Below are 26,019 nucleotides of genomic sequence, written 5' to 3'. Positions count from 1 at the left end.
TGAATCACGGCATGGCCCTTCTTTTATGACACAGACTGTGGTTTGAAACATTAAAAAAACACTTAATGTTTGTGAAGTATTCATCCTATATACTATGATCACATTTTGGGTTGGATAAAACTTGACAAAACTGGAGGAATGAATCATAAAAAATCTATATAAACACCTGTTTCATCCAAGCATCCATCCATCATCCAATACTACATTACCCCATGAGAAGCGTAGTAGCCCGGGGCTTCAAGGTGGTCCTAACATTTAAGATGAGAGTGACCAGCCTCACTCATCCCTGAGTGGCATTACATGAGCAATAAACCCAAACCACCCCTTGGATTTAAACCTTCACCAGCTCAATCCAATTGGACCACCGTAATTACCCACTAAACCAGACGCCAAAATTTGGTTATATGGTTACTACTCAGCATAGTAAATGGTTTCCTGGTGTACAGGAAACCATTTGGCTTGTCACTCAGTGTAGAGTAACCCATAGGCAGAAGGAAGAGTAAAGAATGAAGGAAAGAAAGACAGAAGAGGGAATGTAAAGTCACCTGTAGGCAGAAGTATGAGGAAAGAATGATGGAAAGAAAGACAGAAGAGGATGGAAGGAAAGAATGATGGAGGAGAGGAAAGGGCAGACACCCGAGAACAGCACAGTGAGTGGATGGTGAGAACCCAAAATTATACACAAAAGGTGCAATGTTATGTCACACTCAAGCATCTTCCTCACTGACACCTTTGTGTGGGCATTTCCCATTCAGGCATATCAACCTTGCACAGGTGTCAGCTAAGAAGAATTTTTGATACTGAATGTTCACTGGTGTTAAGATCACATTTTGACCATGTGTACTTACAAAGGATCACTTGCTACCTAGTATGGGCTTGAAATGCTGCACACTACAGGAGTCATCAGTCACTCTACGTAGCTCTGACACTCAATTCACTCTGTTTGTTCACTTGTATCCAGCCACATATCATCTGTACAACACAGCATTCTTAACTAATGCAAGATCTATAGAATACCAGTTAATTACATGAAGCATCATGACCTTTCGGCCACCCTTTGCAGGATTAGGGCGTCGGGCGATAGATAGATCATGACCTTTTCATTTCTATAACAAATTCTACAACACATTTTTTGTTTTATTCTTACTATCTTCACACAATTTCATTCAACTCCGGAGAACATCATAGTAGTGATGGGGCTAAGGAAGGCTATATCTAACCCTTCCATATTTAAAAAAAAAAAAAAAAAAAAAAAAAAAAAAAAAAACGGATAAAGAAAATTATCACCAGACTGTAAAAATATAATAGATAAGTACTGTATGTTACTGCAGTGAAGGGATTAAAATAAGAATCATGGCAAAGGAAACAATAATAAGACCTCATGCTACAGTCCACTGTGAAGGTGGACCATAGGCTACAGGTAACATACATGGTATCATAAAAACATGAAAACCACTAAAATACTGTATTATCAATAAAAATGTGTTAGGTGGGGGTGATCACTATCCACCACTCGATGTAGTGCTGCTTTGGTTGTCTGCCCTTTCCTCTGTTCCATCCATCTTTCCTTCCATCCTATTTTGTCTTTTTTTCCTTCATTCCTTCCTTGTCCTTCTGCCTACGGATGACTTTACTGCCCTCATCTGTCTTTCTTTCCTTCATTCTTTCCTCTTCCTCTGCCTGCGGGTGACTCTACACTGAGTGACAAGCCAAATGTTTCCTGTACACCAGGAAATCATTTACTATGGTGGATGGTAACCATATAACCAAATTTTGGCACCTGGTGGTTTAGTGGGCAATTACAGTGGTCCAATCTGATTGAGCCAATGAAGGTTTATATCCAAGGGATGGTTGGGGTTTACTGCTCATGTAATGCCAATCAGGGATGAGTGAGGCTGGTCGCTCTCATCTTAAATGTTAGGACCAACTTGCCTAGCTCCGGGCTCCTACGCTCCTCATGGGGCAACATAGGACTGGATGAAGAATGAATGAATGATTAATAAAAATTATATCATACAGAATATAAGGTACTGCACATTACATTAAAAAGAAATGGTTACTGCTGTAATAGTTATCTGTTCGCAATTACGAAGAGAAAACATCAAATTTATGAAAGAAGAATAACCGGGGGGGGGGGGGGGGGGGGGGATGAGGTGGCCTAAAGAGAAATAATACTGGCAAAGGAACATAAAATTAGTTTAGGGGAGTGAGAGACTAACGAGGAGAGTGTATGTGAGTGAGGTGGAGGGGAAAGCAAAGGATGAGATGGAACAATGGAGTGGGGAGGTATATGAAAGAGGGGGGTGTGAACTGGGGGAAGGGCAGTGAAATGGAGGGGGACAAGTTGACATGAAGGCAATTTGTTTGTGGCCGTCCCTTATTGGATTACAGCATCTGGCAATAGACAGACAGAATTTACCATCCATGTTTCACCATCTGCCTCCTTAACGACACTGTCTTATGCAGACAGCTGTTGTAAAATCAGTGGCAACACAATGTCTCTCTTTCTTTGCCATTAATCTCACCAACACGTTAATCTGAATTATGTAAACACTGCTTTCTAACCATTCTAGGTAAATATGTAAACAGATATCAGTAATTCAGCAGTAACTCATGAAGGAAGTTAAAGAAACAATGAAAAGGCATGGACCACCTATAGCCTTACTCCCAGTTCTGATGGCATTTCCAGCATGGCATAGCTTAATGAAATTCTCCACAATCCTCTCCTCCTCCTCTCATATCACAACTCTAGCTTCAGTCCACCCTATGTGCTGCATGATGAAAAGGCTACTAAAACTTGCCCAGTGGTAAATAACAGTATGGAAAGTCCTCTTTTTATGTGACCCTTTTTTATATTCTTTTTTGCATATTAAAATGCTATTGTTACTCTGCTTATAAAGCTGATGTGCCAGTCTCCTCTAAGTTCCAGCACCAGTTGTATGGAAAAACTTGTAATATTTTGGACCATATCACTGACATATACCAAGGACATACTGTATAGTAGTGTACAGTGTTTTTAATATGAGATGTCCCCCAGATGTCACATATCCTTACCTCTGTGTCTGAACCACTGTCAGAGGTCTCAGCCTTCCTGGGAGGCGCGGCCACATTGATATTCAACTCCAGTCGCCGCAGCTCACGCGCTCGCCGCACAGCCTCACCTTCTTCATCCTCATCCTCGTCCTCATCACCACCTTCACCCTCTGTTGCTGTATGGCTCTCATCACCTGAACCAAACAGTCATCATTATCAAAATCAAGATAATTTTCATCATCATCATTATTAAAATCAGCATAAGTTTCATCATCATCCCAACTCCATTTTCACATTAGGATAGGGTAAGGTTAGATCCTAAATCAAGGACAAAAAAGGGATAAAAGTGAAAAAATAGGCAAACACCACATCATGTTAAATGGGCCAAACAAACATTCATTTACCATTCAATCCTTCAGAATCTTGGGTCCATCTTATATGCAAAGCCATCTATTCATTATCATCATCATCAATCCCATTCTGCCCCATCAACATTCTAATACTCCATGGGGGTGGACAGGATCAAGAAATTGCAGCAAATAATGTATTACCACACATCAAAGTGATTCAGAGCTTGCTCATAATGAACCCCCATACTGTATTTGATTTGCCATTGCAAAACTGAGGTTTTCATTAGGCCAGAAGCTTAACTAAAAATTAAAAACCAGTATATTACTTACTGCAAATCGCTGGAAACTAGGAAAGAAATATATCAAATGTAGAAATACGATTTTTGACAGCATAAAAATCTGAACGTGCATTTGTACTGTCTACTTGCGGCTGAGGCAGACGAGATGCCTATACATGGTGGTGCAGTGCGCCTTGGATGGAGCAGCAATGTCCACCAGGGAGTCAAACATCATATTTCCCAGCACCTCGTCATGGGAAGGACCCTGTTCTGACCCTGTAATGTACTGTCTACCACCCACAGCATATGTATTGTACTAGGCCATTAAAATGGCCCCACAACACCAGGTACCTACCTGTGGCCAAAGGATCTGCTTGACCAAACAGACCGGAGTTCAACAATAAGACAGACTCGGGTTCAACAATAACAACAACAACTAGACGGGCACTCAGTGGAGCACATCTCTCTGACATGGACAACATAATTTCCAAACCACTTTTCATAATGGGTTAGGTTTTCTTATCAATGAGTAGGGTTTCACAACATACGTTTTCCGGATCCAGAATCTGTAATATGATCCAGATCGGTCCCAAAAGTTAACTGACTGTTCCCTGGGACATGGGCCATCTACCCACCACATTTGGTCCAAATCTCTCTTTTAATTTTTTAGTAATCCTGCTAACAGACTAACAAAAAAACAAACAGGGGTGGAAAAACACCCTCCTGTTGGAAATAACAACTTGAGGCTGAGTTTCCTGTCAAAGCGTGATGACTGTGTGGCTAGTTGTCAAGCCTTTAATATTTTACTCTTAAAGGTTATTTCTCCTACAGCTAATGGTAAATAAACACATATGGAGAAGCTATGTTCACACACCATAAATTTTTCATATTTGTAAATAAAATGCCAAGAATATGAAGTGAGTACAGAATAACAAGATAATATGAGTCCATTACTTCAAAGCCAGGCAAAGCATGCTGCCCGGTACTGTACACATAAATACTCACACGAACATGTCAATGACTGGCTTGGATGAAGCTGACAAAATGTTATTCCAAACTTATGTATGTGATTTTTTGTTTAAATAATGCCAGACATTTAACCCACGGAATCCAATGATATATTTTCCCATTCATTTATAGTACTGTACTCACAGACAAGGTGACAGATGGTTGCAAGCATCGTTCACATACTCGTTGTACTGCTGTTTATTTCTTCCTCATACAGGTATTTATCATTCTATTTCTGTGTCTGCCCTCTCTTCTCACTTCTCCCTTTTCCACTTGTCTCCTTTTATAACTCTTCTCTCCACTTCTGGTGGCTCTACATTGAGTGGTAAGTCATTTACAATTCTGAGTGGTAACCATACAACCAGATAAAATGGATGCTGTGGAGACTGCTACAATGACCCTGCTAACTGGGTGGAGAGACGCAAATGCGGTGTCCATCCAGGACCAAATCTCCACATTTTTTCGCATGCTTTGCATCAGCCAATTTCAACACTGTTATCATGAAACTAGGTATACGAGGACTGTTCAGAAAGTATGTGACCTTAAGCTTTAAAAAAATAAATAGCTATCCTGTTGAGCTAGGACTCTAATTCCCTTCAAAGGCCCCTTCAGACATGGCACATGTAGCCCAACGTTCTTTCCATTGCCTGAAACATTTTTCAAAGTCGGTTTTCAATATCTCTTCCAACTGCTTCATCGCAGTCATCATGATCTCTTCTCTCGACTCAAATCAGGAACTGGAGTTTTGAGCCAGGGGAATAACAAAAATTCACACAACGCCATGTCTGGTGAGTAGGGAGCCTGCCGGACCTGCGGGTTGTTGTGCTTGCCTAAAAAAATTCCTGAATCAGTTAAGGAGAATGGGTAGGGGCATAGTCATGACAGAGCTTCCAACTTGAAGCATTCCAAAGAAATGGTCTCTTCCGCCCAACTGCATCACGAAGACAACAGATAACACTGAGGTCGTGATGTCTGTTGACAGTCTGACCTTCTGGTGCATATTCATGATGCACAACACCACGGGAGTATATATATATATATATAAAAAGTCAACATGCGAGTACATTTCACCTTGCTGCGGACTTGTCGTGCAATTTTGGCCGAGGCAACCCTGCATGCTTCCACTGGGATAACAGTGCTTTGGTTTCTGGGTCATACCTGTGCACCCAAGTCTCATCTCAGGTGATAATGGTCTTCAGAAATTCTGGATAGCAATTTGCACACTCCAACATGTCTTGAGCAATGTTCATCCACGAGAAGAGATCATGACAAATGCAATGAAGCACCTGCAGGAGATACTGCAAACCCACTTTTAAAAATGATTCTGATTGTGAAAAGGACGCTGGGCTATGTGCATCAAGTCAGAAGGGGTCTACTTTGAGGGGGATCAGTGTCCTGGCTCAACAGGTTGGTTATTTATTTCTTTGGAGCCTAAGGCTGGATACTTTCTGAACAGATCTTGTGACTCTAAGTTCACTGTTCTAGCAATCAATCACATAGTGAACAACCACACGGTGAGACCTGACTGCATATGGTTAACACCCAGCATTGTAAAAGGTTTCCTGGGTTACAGGAAACCATTAAGCTTATCACTAGAGCCACCTGAAATGGAAAGGAGTGTATTATAAAGTGACAATGAGGAAAAGGAGAAGCAGGATGAGAAAAGGACAGACACAGAAACAGAATGATAAAAGTAAAGGAAGAAGTAGGCAGCACTAAATAAAAAAGTGGATAAAGGTCACCTGCACCTACCACCACATCTTTTAGTGAGGGGAATAAGTGAAACAATTTATGTGATGCACCTGCTCTAATAACTCATGGTTCAGGGGGCCATTAGCCAAAAAATACCCATATCTGAGTATGGTAAATATAAGTAAATTACTGGAACTTCTAGTAAATGCGGAAGTTAATACATCAGCAATTTCATTTTAACACAATTATAAAAAAAAAAAAAAATAAAAAAATAAAGAGGCAGGACCAGATCACTGATATGAAACACAATTATCAAGAACTGGAATGCACTGTGCTGTATTTTCTTGCAGTTAAGCACAACCAAGACAGAATAAGTACACTCACCTTCAGCACCATATTCTTCACTGTAATTGTCAGAGTCCAGATCTGACTCTGACTCTCGACCAGACAGCAGTTCCTCCCGGTCATCATCATCGTCAAGGCAGTCAGTGGAGTAGCGCCGGGTCCAGGACTCGGCTAGGCGTCGAGTCTCGGCTGCTGTGAATGTTTCCCCACCTTCTGGGTATTCCATCTCTTCATCCTCCACTTCCTCATCACTGGTATTACAAGTGTGCAGACTGGTAGAGAATCTAGATATGGTGGGAGGACTGTGTGGAGGGATGGAATGCAGTGGAAGGGAATAAAGGGGGAGCTAGGGATGAAGGGAGGGAGACAAGGGTGTACATATGGGTCAGTGGGAATCAAACAAGTGGAAGACACAGACAACACAAAATATTATTAAGAGTTCTTGGATAAAGAAGGCACAAAAGCATTAGGTAGACAATAAATACTGTACAATTCTTGTATGATGGATGAGCTAAGAGCAGTGGCAGACTGGCCATTTGAGCAAATTAGGCAATGCCCAGTGGACTGATGCTCTGGGGGCTGGCTTCTCATGGTGTGTACTGTACCTGAACATGCTCTTCCCTTTGCTGTAGAATACATACCTGTACTTTGGCACAGGTTTCAGAATGTCTCAAAGCATTTTTTTTCTTTAATCAACATGGAAACTTTGTATTTTCTGAATGTGACTGTTTAACTCAACTGTAGCCCATGCTAGTACAAACGGCTTGTGGGTGGGAGGTAGAATGAGAGAAGAATGAGTGACAGCAGGTGCACTGTTATGATGATACACAATAAGATGAATGAAAGAGAATTCACAATTCAACACATATACTGGAGTACCAAAAGAAGCTAAATAATATTCAGGATGAGCATGACAATTCATAATGGGCCACAGAAAATGGGATGTTAAAACAAATTAATTCATATATAACAATGATTACATGGATGTGCAGCACATCCTTGAATATGCGGCCTGAGGGGTCTAGGACTGCAACTGAAGAGCTGATAGGAAGGATGGGACTTGGAGGTATTGGTACTGTGATAAGGAGGAGTAGACTGGGATGGTTTCAAACATACATATAAAACAATGATTACGTGGATGTGTAGCGCATCCTTGAATATGAGCCCTGGGGGGTCTAGGACTGTGAATGAAGAGTTGAGAGGAAGGATGGGACTTGAATGTATTGGTACTGTGATGAGGAGGGGTGGACTGAAATGGTTTGGGCATGCCCCGAGGGTGGAGGATGACAACTGGAGGGTTAAGGTGAGAAGTGTGAATGTCAAGGGTAGGACTGTGAGAAGCAGACCAAAAAAGACCTGGGATGAGGTCACTGAGTGTGATCTCAAGGATAAGGGGCTGAATAGGGAGGCTGCCAGATATCATGCAGTAAGGAGAGTCGCCACAAAGTGGCCAAGGCCAATGCACGTAAGCATGACGAAGCCTTGAAAAACAATATGATACAATACAAACTGGCCAGAAACAGTGAAGTGTCACAAGAAGCCAAATGAATTTTAATATGTTAAATTCCGCAAAAATAAAAACTTGATTAAAGAAAAAATGATGGATGAGCTACAACGAGATAACAAACTGAACAGAAAAAAAAAAAAAAAAAAAACGCCAGATGAATTAATCATATCCAATACACAGACAGGGTAGAGTGACAGGAGAGTATGTCTTTAGAACTCTACATCTCTCCCCCCCTCTACATTCCTCTCTCACATCCTGTCTCCCTTCTTCCCTTCCTGTCTTCTCCATCCTCTCTCCCCTCCATCATTTCCCATTATCTTTCCCTCCCACCCTCTTTCTCATGCCCCTGCCTCACCTTGGTGCTATTCTCCATCATCACCCCATTCCTCATTCCCTTTCTCCTACCCTGTATTCCCCCTACCACATCCCTCACTACTTCCCCTTCTCCCTCACCTCAGCTTATTCTTACTAATATCCTAAACCTGCTTCCTTTCCGTCACTTCTCCATCTCTCTCTTTGTCCATCATCCCCTACTTTTTTCTCATCCTTTCTTTCTACCTCAAATGCTTTCTCCTACTCTCAACCCACTTTCTTCCTCACTTCTCTTTTTCTTCCTCTTTTCTTTTCCTTCCCTTACCCTCACACTCTTACTCTTTTTATCCCTTACTTTCCTCTTTTTCCTCTTCATACCCCCATCAAGTGCTTCTGCCTGCTCTCACCCAACTTTATTTCTCTCATCCCATCCCTCCTTGCTGTCCTTCAACCTTTTCCTCACCTCTCCCTTTGTTTCCCTTTTTCCTCCCCTTATTCTTGCACCCTGCTACTCTTTTCATCCTTTCCTTTTCTAATCTTTTTTGTTCCCCTTATCCCCCCCATCTCTCACCTTCTCTTTTTTTCTTTCTTTCCAATTTCATCGCCTACTTTCCGCTCTCTTCCTTGAAAGCCAAGCTCCAATTTACCTCCCACTCCTCCTCTCTCTTTTCACTCTCTCTTCCTCTCCCTCCCTCCCTATCAAACTCTCCATAAAACTTTGCCCCTCATTCCACCCCTACTCCTTCCCTCCTTCTCACTTGCCTCAATCCTTTCCTCTCACTCAATCCACTCAGTTCTCCACGACTCCACCTGCACTGCCTATCTCCCCCCATCACTCTGTTTATTCGCTCCCTGATCACACATTCAAATGCTAACCCCCCACTCCCTCATTCATTCCCCACACCTTCACTCACTCCTCACTCCCTCATTCACTCCCCACATCCTCACTCCCCACTCCCTCAATCACACCCTTCCCAATCACTCACTCACTCTCATTCCCCACTTATTCACTCACTCACTCCCCACACACTCATTACCCACTCATTCAATCACTTTCCACTTATTACCTACTCATTCACTGACTCTCCATTCAATCACTTACTCATTTCCCACTTATTCACTCACTATCCACTCACTTTATTTCCCACTCATTCAATCACTTCCCACTTACTACCTCTCCATTCAATCATTCACTGACTCTCCATTCACTCATTCACTCCAGTCTCACTCACTCATTTCCCATTTTCCAGTCACTCCCTAGTCACTCACTCATATGCTTGCTCCTCACTCATGATCATTCAGTCAACTGCTCACCCATTCACTAATGATCTTTCAGTCAACTGCTCACTCACTCACTCCCTCTCACTCACTCAGCCTCCTTTCACCAATTCAATTACTCCTGACACACCCATTAACTCACTTATTCACCCACTCACCCATGCTCACTCACATAATTTTCTCCTAATTTAACATCACTCACTCTCATTTATTCCCTCACTCCTACTCAATCTCCACTCACTCACTTCCCACTTATGCACTAACTCACTCACAGTCTTGCATTTTTACGTGAGCTAACCTGATAAAAAAAATACCCAGGCTAGTTTAATGACCAAATCTGCTACTGGCTAAACGGGTGGGAGGAAAGGGTGTAAGTGTGTTAATCTTGGTGGAAGAGAGAAGAGGAAGGAATAAGAAATCAAAATAAGTAGGTGGAACAGACATAGTGTGAGGACTACTTGGAGGAGGAGGAGCTGGAGTGAATGTGAGCAATGGGAAGGGAAAGAGAACATACAAATATTCAAAGAAGTGGATTGAGTAGTGACAATGGGAAAGTAATAAGAGGAAGATGTAAGGGAAAAGAAAGAGAGCTGACATAAAGAGATGACTGCCTGAGGGATAGATTCAGGGAGCAGCAAGGGCAATGGAAAGGGGTTGGCATGATACGCGATATTGTGAATAGATGGATGACGGGGAAGATGCTGAAAGAGGATCAGGAAAAGGGACACAAGGCAGGGGATGGAACAGTGCAAGAGATATGCCGGTAAGATATGCCAGGAACACTGGCAAGTCAAATAAAGCAGTTCTATAACAAATATTTAACAGGTGACAATGTAGAACAGTAGTTGGTAAAATATGAAAAATTTTTAAAGACATGCCATCAAACTGGACCTGTATTTACTGAGTGAATACAACAAATTTATAATGATTTGGCTAATAATCAGGTACTTAAAAGTTCACCTGCAGGCATATGTAAGTGTGTAACACGTCCATATGTGCAGACACACACAAATTACCTCTCATGTAAAATTAGCTTTGCTTAGGTCAAGTATCCTGAAGTACTGAGCTTTACTTAACCCTACTTAACTGCTGACTCAGTATACAGGCCCTATGTGGATAACAGCTTTCATGTACTGGGGGCCCACAACATACAGCCTCGCACTTCATCATTATCCTTTCACTCACTGACTCCTGTCAACACTTCTTGCTTTTTGTCACAATGTTGCATCTCCCTCTCCCTTTCCTACTGCTAATCTGTATTCTCATGCTTGCTCTTATGTCTGGTTGCATCTCTTCTCCATTACATCAGGCACACAGCACCTGTCTGATCACACACATTTCTTTTCTGTCATACGCTTTACTCTTTCATGTATATACCTGCTCAGTTCTGGAGGTGTATTAATCCATCTTTTCTACCTTTCTAGTTGCCTATTACTTAAAGTCTATTAACCCTTCAGTGGCCATGAGGTAATACATTCACGTGCATCAAAGGCCAGACCGGGGACCGTTTATTGATATTTTGATTTTGTTGTTGTTGTTTTTTTTTTTTTTTAACAGATGTGAAAAGAATCACTAGTGGTAGGTGGGGGGGGACCACTTACCATCCACTCACTCGATGTAGTGCTGCTTTGGGTGTCTGCCCTTTCCTCTCTTCCATCCTTCCTCTTCTGTCATTCTTTCCTTCACTCTTTTCTCTTTCTTCTGCTTACAGGTGACTTTACACTCCCTCTTCTGTCCTTCGCTCCTTCATTCTTTCCTCTTCCTTCTGCCTATGGATAACTCTACACTGAGCGACAAGCCAAATGGTTTCCTGTACAGAAGGAAACCATTTACTACGCTGGGTGGTAACCACATGACCAAATTATGGCACCTGGTGGTTTGGTGGGTAATTAAGGTGCTCCAATCAGACTGAGCATGTGTAGGTTTATATCCAAGGGATGGTTGGGGTTTACTGCTCACGTCATGCCACTCAGGGATGAGTAAGGCTGGTCACTTGCATCTTAAATGTCAGGACAAACTAGCCTAGCCCCAGGTTCCTATGTTCCTCATGGGATGACATAGGATTGGATGATGGATGGATGGAAAGAATTGTCTGCTGCACCTGGTTATGTGTTTTCTTGCACCTAAATCCATCCTGTGATTTGCTATGCTTTGCGGCAAAATTCACAAAATGACTATGCACTCACCAATAACATGTAAATTAATGGGAGATGAACTGACTGCCTGAGTGCTTGGGATGGTAGAGTAGGTTGGTGTAAACATACCACTGACCTTCGTTCCCTTTCCAAAACTGTTTGAATTTTTTTACAGATCGCACTAAATCGACGTCCTCGAGACTTGTACTTATGGCCGTTGTTTAATGGTGGCAGCCATTTAGGGGTTAAGAGTAATGAGTCTGGGCATCTTGAAATGAACACATCTTGATTCTTTAGTTGGTTTTCACAACACACAGGAAACATGTGTCTAGAAATCTTTCTCTCCCTTCCCCAAGGATAAATGAATTCTTCAGCGAAGAACAAAGCTGTATGAAAGTCATATCATTTGGCAAGTGATGGATGTAAAATACTGACTTTTGACTATGTGCCCAGTACTGCTTTGTAATGTCCTTGTAGCAGTGACTCACCTGAGGTCAGAGTAGTCACTGTTGTCAGATTCATCAAGTTCGTTGGCTGAGGCTCCAAAGTTGCGGTCAGTCCACTCATCTTCACTGAGGTACTCATCCCCATCACTAGGCTGGTCCACACTGTTTTCAAACTCTGCTCGCTCGGGTGTGGTGCCACGGTCCTCAGGGGAGAGAGCAGGGGCGCCTTTTGTGGCAGGAGTACCTGGCTTCACCCCTGCACTGCCTCCTGCCTCACTTAACACACCCGGCACCACTGCTGGAACCTGCAAAAGTGCCGTGCCACCTTCACCTCGTGCAGTGGGGGTGAAGGGTGAATAGGGAGTTTGCTGCACAGGTAAGGGTTAAGTTCAAGATGACACAAGCAGAGGATAGACCATGTGCTGTGGGAGGGAGGATGGGGGCAAAAGGGCTCTGACACCCCTGTCAGCTTAACCTGACCACTCCATTCTGGCAGGTGGGAAACAATTCAATAATGCGGCAGAAAAGTACGAACTTAAAATTTGTAAAATGAAAACTGGTAGTCTAAGAAACAGTCAAATGATCTGATGAACAATAAATTAATAAAAAAATTCAAGCTCTGTTTTTGAATGAACAAAAAAGGCAGATGTCATCAGTCTTATGAAAATGTGGTCAGATGCTGTGGTCAGGGTGGAGGTAAGTCATGCTGAGTGTCAGGTCAGGCAAGAGCTGTCCAGCCTTGTGTAAGTGGGGTGCACAAGGTTGCACAGAAAGGAAAGGGCATGGAAGAATGAGTACAGTACAACAGATAATATAACACAAAAGGAGAAATATGGGGTACCAAAACAAGAAGAACAAGATCTATGAAATAAAGCAAATAAAAATTTTTTCTGTAATTTGTGCAATGCAGTCTGATAAATCTATAGAGCAGTGGTGAAAAGTGTGATAGAACTTACAACTTCATGCATCCTTTGCATTGTAAAATCTCGTGGTTTAAAAATATATATTTAAAAACTATATATATATATATATATATATATATATATATACTGTAATCTCTCAGTTATCCATTGTAATTCAGCCAAGACCTACGTCAAAAAAAGTGAAATGCCAAATATTGCATAATACCCCCCCCCTCGGCTAAAAAAATCAGCCTCGAGCCAGATATAGTGTTACTATCCGTCTTGATCCTCTATTCTAAAAACTTTCCCATGAGTAGAAGATGAAAACTAAGCATAAAAGACAATAAAACAATGATACAGTACAGTAATACCGATTATGAGCCAGTTGAGATGCCTCAACGCAGGATATTGCATAGAACAGTCAGTTACATCCTGTTTTGGCTATGGATATTTCATAATTTTGCCGGATATTGTTTTTATAGAGCCATCAACGCTGGATACTGCGACAATCGGTAATTGAGAGTTTATTATATCTGTACAGCATTTATCTTACATGACCTAAAACCAAGAACAATTTAATGATGCAAAGAACAGTCTAGGTTAAACCATAACAGAAAATACCAATAAACATAAAGCAAAGAAGGAAACAATGGCTTGCTTGATGCTATTGGAATGACACTACCTATCTATCTACTCTTCTTTGGCAAGTACAGTAATCCCTCAATTTTCAGACATAACAGGGCTAAAGGTATATTTGGATACAGGCAAAGTCTGGTTATGGAGCAATATCCTCTACTATTCCCATACTCTACCTATGCCCAACCTGCTACCTATTCCTAACCTATTTGTACGGTATCCCTTCTAATTTTGGCAGTGTTCTGTGGTTTTTCAGCTGTTTTAGGAACATCAAAACACACATTGCAATATGCAATACAATCCTAAACACTAAGCAAGCAATGCATTAAAAAAAAAAAAAAAAAAAAAAAAAAAAAAAAAAAAACAACAAATATGCACAGTACCCCTCCTAATTTTGGCAGTGTTCTGAGGTCTTTTGGCTCTTTTTAGATATCAAAACACACATTGGAATATGTAATATAATCCTTAAAAAAAAAATTATGCACACCCTACCAATATGTACAGCACCTCTCCTAAGTCTGGCAGTGTTCTGCGGTCTTTCAGCTCTTTTTTGACATGAAATCACACGTTGCAACGTGCAATATAATCCTAAACAAAAAGAAAACTGCATAAACAAAAACACACACACACACACACCAATATGCACACTACCCCTCCTAATTTTGGCAGTGTTTTCTGGTCTTTCTGCCATATTCAGACATAAAAACACATTAAAAAAAAAAAAAAAAAAATACCTATATGTACATTACCCCTCCTAATTTTGGCATTGTTCTCTGGTCTTTCAGCTGTATTTAGACATCAAAACACACATGGGAATATCCACTATAATGCTAGACACTAAGAAAGCAATGCATAAACAACTAAAAACCACAAAAAAATCATTGAAGACAGTTGCAAGAACAATTTAGCTTCTGGGACACAGAGTTATGGCTGCTCCACGGCACATGGGGGAAAAAAAAAAAAAAAAAAAAAAAAAAAAAAAAAAATCCATGCCAAAACATGCCCCCAGAATTTGATTATATTGGTATAAACTGTAAACAATCATATCTGTTGGTGTTTATACTATACGGTAATAAAAACACAAAACTGATGAGTAAAGTACAAAAATGAAGTGAGAATAAAGTTGTGCAAAAGTAAAAAAATATCTTCAAATAACTTCCCATCCTAGTACAAAATTTTGCTCATGTTGTGCAAGAGGTAAGCATGTGTCTTGATGCTGCATTTCATGAGCTTTCTTGTGGTGTTTTCGGAACAACCAACAGTATCTGAATAAATCACCCAAAAATTTAAAAACTCACTAGTGGGTGGCAGCTGGCACAATGGACAAGTGGGACTGAGGAACAGGGAGGGGAGGGAGATAAGCCTGGGCACTGGCAGAGGGAAACATGGGAGGGGATGGGGAAGAGGTGAGAAGAGAGGCTAGCCAGAGGATTTTAACCAATCGGTAAGGAGGCATCTGGGTGTTTTCAATCAGCATGTGGAATGCGGTTGATATTACTCACGTGCTGGTGCTACATTACCAGTGATCCTGGCTGCCGCATGACTTTGGCCATTTGGTAGGGAGACAGACAGGCATTTGAGGTCAGCTTGTGGGCTGTGGTCAGTATTACTCGCGTGAGGGCGGTATGTTACGAGTGATCCTGGCAGCCAGTGACTTCACCATTCAGTAGGGATCCAGACAGCCATTTTTGCTCAGCTTGTGGATTGTGGTCTATTACCCGCGTGTGAAGAGAGAGTCCAGCAAGCCACCCAACGGACTTTTTTTACTTCGTAGGCCGGCCAGCCACCGAAGCCAGAACTTCTATGATCAGTTATGAACAAATAAATCTGGATATGGACCTAATACAGCCATGGCTTAACATCCACATACGAAGCATGGCCGGGTACGGAGCGTCAGGATAACTGAGCGATTACCAGTACTACCGGTGATTATTTTATTTCAAGGGTTATTAAATTGTTCCATTTATAAAGTGAGAGATATTTGGGTCAAAACTCTGTGGGTGACTGGCTAACAATGATTTTCACTAAATGGAAATCTACTGCATTTGGTACAGTAAAAGGTATTCTTATATAATGTAAGTGTTTCAGTAACTCTGGGCACTTTGAAAATAATCAAAGCCATCAGTTTCCTGCAGAACCACAATACCAACTGCATCTCTAGAAAGCTACCCAACCATGGGATGCATCTATTTACCAGTACTGCGTGTAAGGGAAAAAAAAAAAAAAAAAAAGTAAATAAATAAAAATAACAATGCCAATATATGTCTTCATTCCACTACACTGTGAACTGTTCAAATAAAGAACTACCTACAACTGGAAAAAAGGCTTACTGGCAAGATACAACAATTTTAGGCCAAATTGAACCCTCTTCTGAGGACAGACAAATGGCAATGGAGGGACAACAAAGAAACTATTAACCTCTCTTCTACAAGATATCTTCTTGAAGTACAATAAAATCACATGGTGGGAGCAAGAATTATATATATATATATATATATATATATATATATATATATATATATACAAAAGTCATTTTAATGAAGAAGGTACGGTACCAAATTTTTATTTAAATTCAGGCTGCTTGTTACTCAAGGAACTATAATTCTCGGATTCTAAGATCTGCTTTTGAAATAGCAATTCTGCCGTGCAATACACGTATATAATCATATCATTCTGAGGTTTTAACCTTTTCCCATCAGGGGTGCTTGTAAAAAATTGCTGTGGTATTAGACTTTAGCTGAAGAGCTGTGCAAACAGTCAGTAGAGATGTTTAACTACTACCGCTCGTAGCAAAGTTACTATTCATTATAGAGAGCTCAATTTGGTCTCATTTTGAAGCTTACTAATTGTACTTTATCACTTACTTTATCATACTATGTTCAAAAAAGCACTAAAAAGGCAAGTAGAATTTAGCCAATATGCAATTGTGTAGAGATGTTTTACGATTTCCGCTCGTAGCAAAGTTACCATTAATCATGGAGAGCTCAATTAGGTCTCGTTTTGAAGCTTAGTAATTGTACTTTATCATACTATGTTCAAAAGCAATATATGCAGAGTAAAATGAAAATAAAAAGGCAGGTAGAATTTAGCCAAGCAAAAATCTTATTTTTAAAAAATTCTGGAAAAATAAAACATAAAAAACATTCACGATAGAATAATATTTTTTGCTCCATAATGTAGATAAATGAGTTTCCTTTCCAATGATGTATAATTTACCATATTTGGTGCAATACTACCAGAGAAAATTGAAAATGAACAGGATGACATTTGGATGACAGTGAAAGCCACCATCCGAACGTCTGAGCCTCAAGAGCCGATGACGGCTTTAGCCGTCATCGGTGCGTGAAAGGGTTATTTGACCCTAACAATTAAATCAGCTCAGTACTGTACAAGTAAAAACATATCATTTCTGGAGAGGCAACAGGAATGATAGTAACTGCAAAAGCACAACTACCAGTCAGTGCCAATATGACCACAGTCAGAAACAAGAGTAAAGAACCCTGTCTGTCTTGCATGACTGAACTAAAAGCTGTCACTTTTGTGACTCTTCCATAGTCAACCATACACCTACAGTACAGCAAAATACTAAAACAGCAATGCATGAACAAAGTGCAGAGTGAAGCTGTGTTATTCACCTACAGTGCCACAGTGGTATCAATAACCCTTTCAATATAAAAGGTCAGCCCTAAGTTGGATAACTTGAATGGCAGGAGACAGATTAAAAGAAAAGTGAAATTACCGTACTAAGGAGGTTAAGATGTACCGTGCAAGAAATTTGCTAATGACAGTCTGCAGAATGAGGCATAGTGGTGCAAAAGAAATTTTCTTTACTTGGTTTTCAATCCACTTGACTTACCTGGATTTCTGCTGAGTACATTCTAGTACAGTACAGTAAATATATATGAAAGTAAAAGTATAATAACTGAAACAATATTTTACTGTATCAAGGGTGAGCCTTGGTAAGTCATGAGGATGTGAACCACAATGTCTACTGCAGTAATTCATCCTTTCAGATCCAGGCTCTAGCATGTCATTAATGCAGTGCTTGCTGGCATGCACTTAAATTAACAAAAACCCATAATGTCTGAGCCTGGACTTTATTTCATTAGCAATGTTACAGACTTTCCTTGGTTATCTTTTAAAATACAAAAGTTTTACACTATGTATTAAGTCTGCACATTATTCTACTGTATACACAAGTACAATTCAGAATAATTACAAATATTGAACAACTTTACACAACTCTCTTCAAGACTTACGTAAGTACAAGTTAGTTCTCTCACATTCAATGTTGTTGGCAGTGTTACACAAAGGTATAATCTGAGTTAATGTGTCAGGACACAACACACCACAACAAATACTGTACAGTACAATGTGGCACAATGATTATTCCAAAATATTTACTCTGAAGTATGGTAGCCCTAAAAAAAAAAATGTTAATTATTATCAGCAACATTAAACAACACAAGATTTATCTGGATATCCTAAAATAGATGACCCCTTTGTATTAAAAAATCAAGCACTCTTTAACACCTTCAATCAGAAGGAATACTTTGCATTTTATTCTTGCCACATTTAGACTCTATTTAACTTCTCAAGAGATCTTTGAACTGCAGGAGTTAAATCCATTCTTCATTAACTCCTTCACTACTAAAGGTGTGTTCTAAGCTGAATAAAATTATGTGGTGGTAGCAAGAATATGAGGTGCTTGATGGCTGAAGGGCAACTTAGCCAAAGAAACGAAAATGCAACTTATCTAAGTTCAACGTGCCCAGGACCATCCTCTTTAAGTGGTGTGAAAAGCCCAGCGAAATTGGCCCTTATTCCCCTCTACATCAGAGCTCAAGGTCAGTGTTTTTGACAGCAAAAACAGCGTACTAACTCCAGGTCTCTGTGGCAGAAGGGAGAGTTGACGAGCCAATAGAATGGCGGCATTCATCCTCCTGTGTTTACAGGAGCAGGATCTGCCAATCTCGAGGCCAACGTACGCACACTGAGCAGTCAGCCCATGTGCAAAGGTGAGGGAAAAGACACCACCTTAAACCTCCCCTCTTTCCACTACCCTTACATGTATTAACCAACAGTTACGTCATCTAGTGATACTGAAAGTGAGAGTGAACATCTGAACATCACAAGAAAGTGACAACAGCATCATTCTGAGTGGAAACAAGTGGCTGCTAAGGGTAAAAGAGACAGTGGTGAGGCCTATGTGAGCAGGTCGAAAAAATGAACATACAAGCACAATGAGTAGGGCCCCCCCGAGCATGCCTCAATAAGTGCTTTACCCGAGTCGGTGTGGAGAACATTAATGACACTTTTCATTGGTTATGGGCATTAAAGGACTATTATGCCCAGACTGCATACCTAGCAGGCCATGTGCACGAAAGTCAAGTGAAGGGTACACCTGAACTGAACCACTTCACGCTTCCACTGGCACCCAACTCAGCATTAGTTTAGGGTACGTGTCAGTTTGAAAAGAGTGTCCTATTATTCTTCACTATTATACGGTAAGTGTGTGATGGCCTAAACATCGTAGTGTTTCTGGTCATAAAGCTGTGTTCTGAGCAAGCTACAGTGATTTTGGTCAGATACTTAAGTCGGGATTTTTTTTTTCTTTTTTAAGTCAATGTGGTAGGTGGGGATGCTCACCATCCACTCACTTGATGTAGTGCTGCTCTCAGGTGTCTGCCCTTTCCTCTCCTCCATCCTTCCTTCCATCCATCCTCTTCTGTCTTTTTTTCCTTCATTCATTCCTCTTTCTTCTGCCTACAGGTGACTTTACACTCCCTCTTGTGTCTTTCTTTCCTTCATTCTTTCCTCTTCCTTCTGCCTGTGGATGACTGAGTGACAAGCCAAATGGTTTCCTGTACACCAGGAAACCATTTACTACGCTGGGTGGTAACCATGTAACCAAATTTTGGCGCCTGATGGTTTAGTGGGTAATAACGGTGCTCCAATCAGATTCAGCCGGTGAAGGTTTATATCCAAGGAGTGGTTGGGGTTTACTGCTCACATAATGCCACTCAGGAATGAGTGAGGCTAGTCACTCTCATCTTAAATGCCAGGACCAACTTGCCTAGCCCTGGGCTCCTACATTCCTCATGGGGCAACATAGGATTGGATGGTGGATGTAAAAAATCAGAAATATGATTAACAAGCATGTTTTTAGTATCAATATGTTCATTATGTCTAGAAATTTTCATTGTGTTTATTAACTGTGTGGTAGGTGGGGACACTCACCATCCACTCACTCAGTGTAGTGCTGCTTTCGGGTGTCTACCCTGTCCTCTCCTCCATCCTTCTTTCCTTCCATTTTCTTCTGTCTTTCTTTCCTTCATTCTTTCTTCATTTTTCTGCCTACAGGTGACTTTGCATTCCCTCTTCTGTCTTTCATTCCTTCATTCTTTTCTCTTCCTTCTGCCTGTGGGTGACTCTACACTGAGTGACAAGCCAAATGGTTTCCTGTACACCAGGAAACCATTTACTATGCTGGGTGATAACCATATAACCAAATTTTGGCGCCTGGTGGTTTAGTGGGTAATTATTGTGCTCTACTCAGATTGAGTCGGTGAAGGTTTATATCCAAGAGGTGGCTGGGGTTTATTGCTCATGTAATGCCACTCAGGGATGAGTGAGGCTGGTCACTCTCATCTTAAATGTCAGGACCAACTGCCTAGCCCCGGGCTCCTACGCTCCTCACGGGGCAATGTAGGATTGGATGATGGACGGATAGATGGTTTATTAACTTTGAAAACACACACACACACACACACACACACACACAGCTGGGTGCCATGTAGCCTATTTTTGTTCAATTTTCGAGTTTTCCATATTTTTAAAAATCTGCCAAAATTCATGGAAGTGACATGACAAGCTTTTTCGTACCAGTGTGTTCAATACATTAGTATCTCTCATTTGCACGCAATAACATAGTGATACTGCAATATTCTTTCTCTACTGAAAGTTTTTGGGGTTGCTAGGCAATGAATTTCTATTAAAAAAAAAAAAAAAAAAAAAAAAGCATGAATATACCATCTTTTTTTAATTTAGGAAATTATTCCTTGATCACACAAATCTAATGACACCAAATATGCATATATTTCATATACGCACAGAGTGGTATAGACGCATTAACTTTTATGGTCAGATTATCTTAAAATCACTTTTGGTTAAGTCACCCTTCTGCCGCCGGATGCCTCATATATGAAAATACGATATCAGATCGAAAAGGTTACACGCAACATTGAACACTGTATATGGTTGTATGTGTACCGGTATGTTTTATCCTCGGCTAACATTCATGTCTTGGTTACTCGGTGGAGCCATGAGAGGTAGCGGGACCAAACTGATGAAGAGCTGGTGGAGGAAGACGAAGAGGTAAGGGAGGGAGGTTGTGAGGACGAGGTTATACATGTAGAAGATGGCTGAGTGGAGGAAAGAGGCATGGAGGTAGACACAGATGGAAGGACAGCACTGGTGGAAGACAAAGAGTGTGACTGGGAGGAAGACATTGAGAAAGAGGAAGCCTGAATACTAGTGGAAAATGAAGTGTGTGTCTGAGGGGAAGGCACTGGGGATGAGGCTGACTGAGTATTTTTAAGAGAAGAGGCATTGGGGGCTGAGGAAATAGAAGTGATACTGGAAAGGATTTTCGAAGTGCCAGAGCTACTGGGAAGGCAAGACTGAGAGGCAGAGGGCTGGAGGGGAAGAGAAGAAGAAGCAGAGGATTGCTGTAGAGAAGGACCTGGTAGAGATGGACTGGAACATAACAAGACATTCTGCAACTTTGATACACTCTTCTCTTTTTGCCGACACTCTGAGGTGGAGTGTGGGAGAGAGGGGAGATGTTGGGAACAAACCATCTCTTCTTTGCTCTCCCCAGCCCGGGCCTTACCTCTCGGGGGGGGAGCTGGGGGTGTGTGGGGTGTAGGTGAGTTACTGGCAGTGGGTAAGGGAGAAGTAGATGTAAAGGAAGATAAAGTAAGAGATAGAGTAGATGTGGTGGAAGGTTTGCATGGGGGAGAGATTAAGGGAGCAGCAATGGGAATGGGAGGTGGTATGCATGGTACAGGGAAAGTAGAAGACACAGGATATCTTGGATGGGCAGAGGTCGGGGAAGATGCTGATATGGGAGGAAGAGAGGATGATGATGATGATGATGGACACACACAATGAGAAGGAACAGGATATAAACTGACAGTGGAGGTACGTGAAGAAGATACGCCCGTAATACAATGAGAGGCACAAGATGTTGGTACAGAAGGTGAGGTTGGAAGAGATGATGGGAGGCGTGATGGGGGTGCATAAAACACAACAGGAGAGGCAGGGGAAGAGGATGACAGCACTGGCAATGTATTCCCACTGTCTATATTTTCTGAATGTGTGATATGAGGTGACAAAGCAAAGTCAAATGTCTGAAAGTCATGTGGGATGACCTGCTGCTGAGGTTTCAGTATGCTGACAGACTGTGATAAATTTGTACTATGTTTCTCTACCACCTGACCTTCACTGGTCCTATTTGTGGCTGTACTAGATGGCAACTCAACCTTACTAGATGACACCTCTGTCAGATTCTGCTCTTTCATTTGAGAACACTGAGTCCTGCTTGTAATGGGAAACTGTGACACTTTTGCTGAATGTGGGAACTTGGAAGAATCTGTTTTTCCTTGTGCCTGACATCCATTAGTCTGCTCTGATGCCTGATTCCCAGATGAGTTTGAAGAATTACAGGACAAATCTGCACTCAGATTCTTTTCTGCCTGGCACCCAGGAGACAGGCTGGATTTAAAGACTTTAGTGTCCTCACTCTCAGACAAGTGACTCCCTCCAGACAGCTGGATGTATAGCTGGGACCTGTGCTGGCCCTGTCGTCTCCCATCCTCACATGCACCCTTACTGGGGGCCTTGGTCCTCTTCGTTACAGCAATTATTTCTTTGTTCTGTTCATTCATTTTCTTAGTTTTACTGTCAGTTTTGGTCTTCTGGGTTTTAATTCTATTATTAGAGCTCTGCCTGCCAATTTTCTTGTTCTGATCACCTCCTGATATATTCTGGTTACTTGACCGCTGCTTTTGCTTGCCAGGATCATGTTTTAATTGTTCTGACTTCTTGTTCTGTCTAAGATTACTCAAGGTCCTCAGGGGTCTGGGTATACGGCTGGTCTTTGGTGGGGAGTCTTCAATATTTCTGCTGACATTCTGATTATTTATAGTATTTGCCTGAGTACCAATGTTTGTTGACTTATTATTGGATGGTAATTTAGTGTTTGAATTATAAGTCAAGTGTTTGATGTCTTGATTTGCTAAGTCCTTGACTTTTACTTTGGTGACCTTAGTGGGCTTGGAGTTGTTTCTGGCACACGTGTTTATGCAAACATCATTCACACCTTTCTGATCACTGTTCAAGTGATTAGTAGTTTTGTCATCATGGAGAGAGTCAGAATATGAGTGTATGTAGCTGCGCAGGGACGCCCGACGTATGAGTGAGGTATACTGGCCTGGAGATAGTTCCCCATCATCTCTGCGGCCCTCAGGGAGCAATGGCCATGTCTTGGGGGTGAAGTGCGAACTGTGTCTTACCTGAAAGTCCCGCCTCTCGTTAGTTCCCAGCCCCGGGTGTAAACAGTGCTAGGTCAGGAGAGATTTGGAAGAGAAGCTGGCATTTCTGGGAGGTTGTGAGCTCATTGGCATGTGAAAGGCTTAGAAGAAATCATAAAGTTTCTCTAACAAGTATTGTGGATCGCTGCATGTTATGATGGAAAAAGGACATGAAAGAGTCACATCTCAACTGTTCATAAGATCTGAAAAGTCTGAGGAGTTGTCTTGAGAGAAGATCTGAAAAGTCTGAGTAGCTGTAGTCTTGGAAGAATCTTGGATATCTGAAGAATACTGTGCAGGCTAGATGTATCGCATTATACAATGCAATGCTGTACTTTTCCAAGAAATTATTAATCAGTGCAGTACTATGGGATGCAGTAACATCTAGCATTGTAGAACTTTGTCCCTATGACTGCTTGGAGTTCTCCAGTGGAACAAAATAACCTGAGTGTAATTTGTACAGAATGCTTTGGTATATTTGTAACAGAAAAAAGGTTAATCACTGAATCACTGTAACTTTTTTAACAAAAAGTCTTTAATGCAAGGGGTATGTCCACTGTAGCATCAGAGTCTGCGCAACAGTTGCAGACCTCAGTGAATAAGACGACAAGAATTATGTTGTGCTTACAATGAAACGTTCGTACTATACAATGAAACATTATGGAACACATTATCTCCTCTCTATGACAGTACTTCGAGTACACAGAATGGGCAAGTTACAAATAGAAAACTCCACTACTGAATAGATGAACAGGATAAATTTCTCCTAATTCCAAGATCTGTATGGTTTGTATCTAGAAGGGACCCATCCACATCAAAATGGGTTGTCCAAGGTTGAAAATTTTGTGAAACCGAAAAAATAAAAAAATATGAAACATATCGGAAGTAATGGAAAATCTGGTATATCTGAATCAAAAGAAGAGCTTGACACATTATTATGTAACAGAGAGGACATATTGTAAAGTATATGCAGTCTGTTGTTGATGATGCCTCTGGTACATAACTGAGTGGACAAACTGTAAAGTAAATGCAGGTTGTTGTTGATGTAGCTTCTGGTACACATACACATGCAGGTTAAGACAATGATACACAAACATCGATACAATACTGTACACCAAAACACCAACAAATGCAAAGTGTGTGTCATGCAGTTAAAGATGACCTGTGGTGGAGCTGGTGGTAGGTTGAAGTATTACTGTACAAGGTGTTATTACCATCATCCTCTAACACCCTAATATTTCAATAAGAAAGGTAAGACCCAGAAGTATGACAATGAAAATACATAAAAAGGGTATTTTTGCCAACAACATGCAATGCAGGTTTATACTACTGTATCGTCTATTGATAGCGATAACAACACAAAAAGCTGTCACTGAAATGAAAGGGGTAATGGCACTGTTTCTAACCCCAGCAACTGCAGAGGTCTTTTCTAAAGTGAACAAAATTGTCTTAAGTAGTAATAAAAGAAAACTGTAAAAATTCCCTGCAACTGAAATGTTAAAGTGATTGTTACTTCCCAAACCAAGTACAGGATGTACATGTGCCAAGGAGTGTGAAAGGTACAGTCACAGCCTGTAGTAAATTTATACATCAATGATTTTGAAAACATGAAGCAAAACTCTAAACTCTGATATTTACTGTACTTTCATTCTCTTTTAAGAAGGAAGAAACTGATGCCCATGTCTCTCCCCAAAAAAAGTCAAATGAGAGCACCAAAACCTACAGTAGATGCCTGTCCCCACTGCTCATTACTTCAGCATGATTTCATTACATTATGAGAGTTCTGAAAGAGTAAAACAATTACTGATCTCAACAGTAAAGCACTGAAGTACTACTACTCCTAGTGTGAATGTATGCCCCATACTGTTCTTCTCCCATCAGTTAGATCACAATTTATCACAAGATGATATAAGGAATGCCTAAGTTACTCCCCTTTCGTAGCTGTGTCAGGTCCATGTGCATTGTTCTTTAATAATACCTTTGCAACCCCATCAGTACACCATGCTACATCTTCAAGAGTACAGAACGAACTTCCATTAACCCCTTCCCTACAATGACTCCCAGACATTTTTCTTCACCTTTGAGGAAATGTCTTGTGCAGAAGGGTTTAGGAATATGCTCAAATAACTCAGTCAGTATGACCATGTCTTTTTCAATAATATACAAACTACTGCCAGACATATTCAATTCTTAAATTACCTCCCTCAATACAACTATTATTCTGGCTTACTGGGGAATTATTTCATTTAAATCTAAAAGAAACCCTTTGAACTGGTGAGGATAAATGTACTTGGTGCTGCATACCACATACTCAGTTTAAACAGAACATAATCAAGTGCCACTGCAATATATTCATATTAAATGTTATGTACTGTCAGCACTACCACCACTCCACCATTTGAGAAAATGTCTTGTGCAGAAGGGTTTAGGAATAAGCTCAAATAACTCTGTCAGTATGATCATCTCTTTTTTAATAATAAACAGGCTACTGCCAGACATAT

The 26,019-nt window shown here is 41.0% G+C and overlaps 1 protein-coding gene across 1 annotated transcript in view; it reads right to left on the bottom strand.

Moving 5' to 3' along the window:
* Nucleotides 1-26,019, bottom strand: part of Mical (Molecule interacting with CasL) — a 302,955-nt gene that overhangs the window by 79,126 nt on the left and 197,810 nt on the right. The window contains exons 23-25 of the mRNA XM_080278020.1: nucleotides 12,427-12,689; nucleotides 6,746-6,957; nucleotides 3,055-3,227 (exon numbers count right to left, since the gene is read on the bottom strand). Of these exons, the coding sequence (XP_080134146.1) occupies nucleotides 3,055-3,227; nucleotides 6,746-6,957; nucleotides 12,427-12,689 (648 nt within the window). The remainder of the gene's footprint in view (nucleotides 1-3,054; nucleotides 3,228-6,745; nucleotides 6,958-12,426; nucleotides 12,690-26,019) is intronic.

Source organism: Coenobita brevimanus, chromosome 72 (assembly GCF_032717465.1).
Source record: "Coenobita brevimanus isolate Jiangsu-jjx chromosome 72, ASM3271746v2, whole genome shotgun sequence".
NCBI lineage: Eukaryota > Metazoa > Arthropoda > Malacostraca > Decapoda > Coenobitidae > Coenobita > Coenobita brevimanus.
This window is presented reverse-complemented; position numbering and strand designations above follow the sequence as displayed.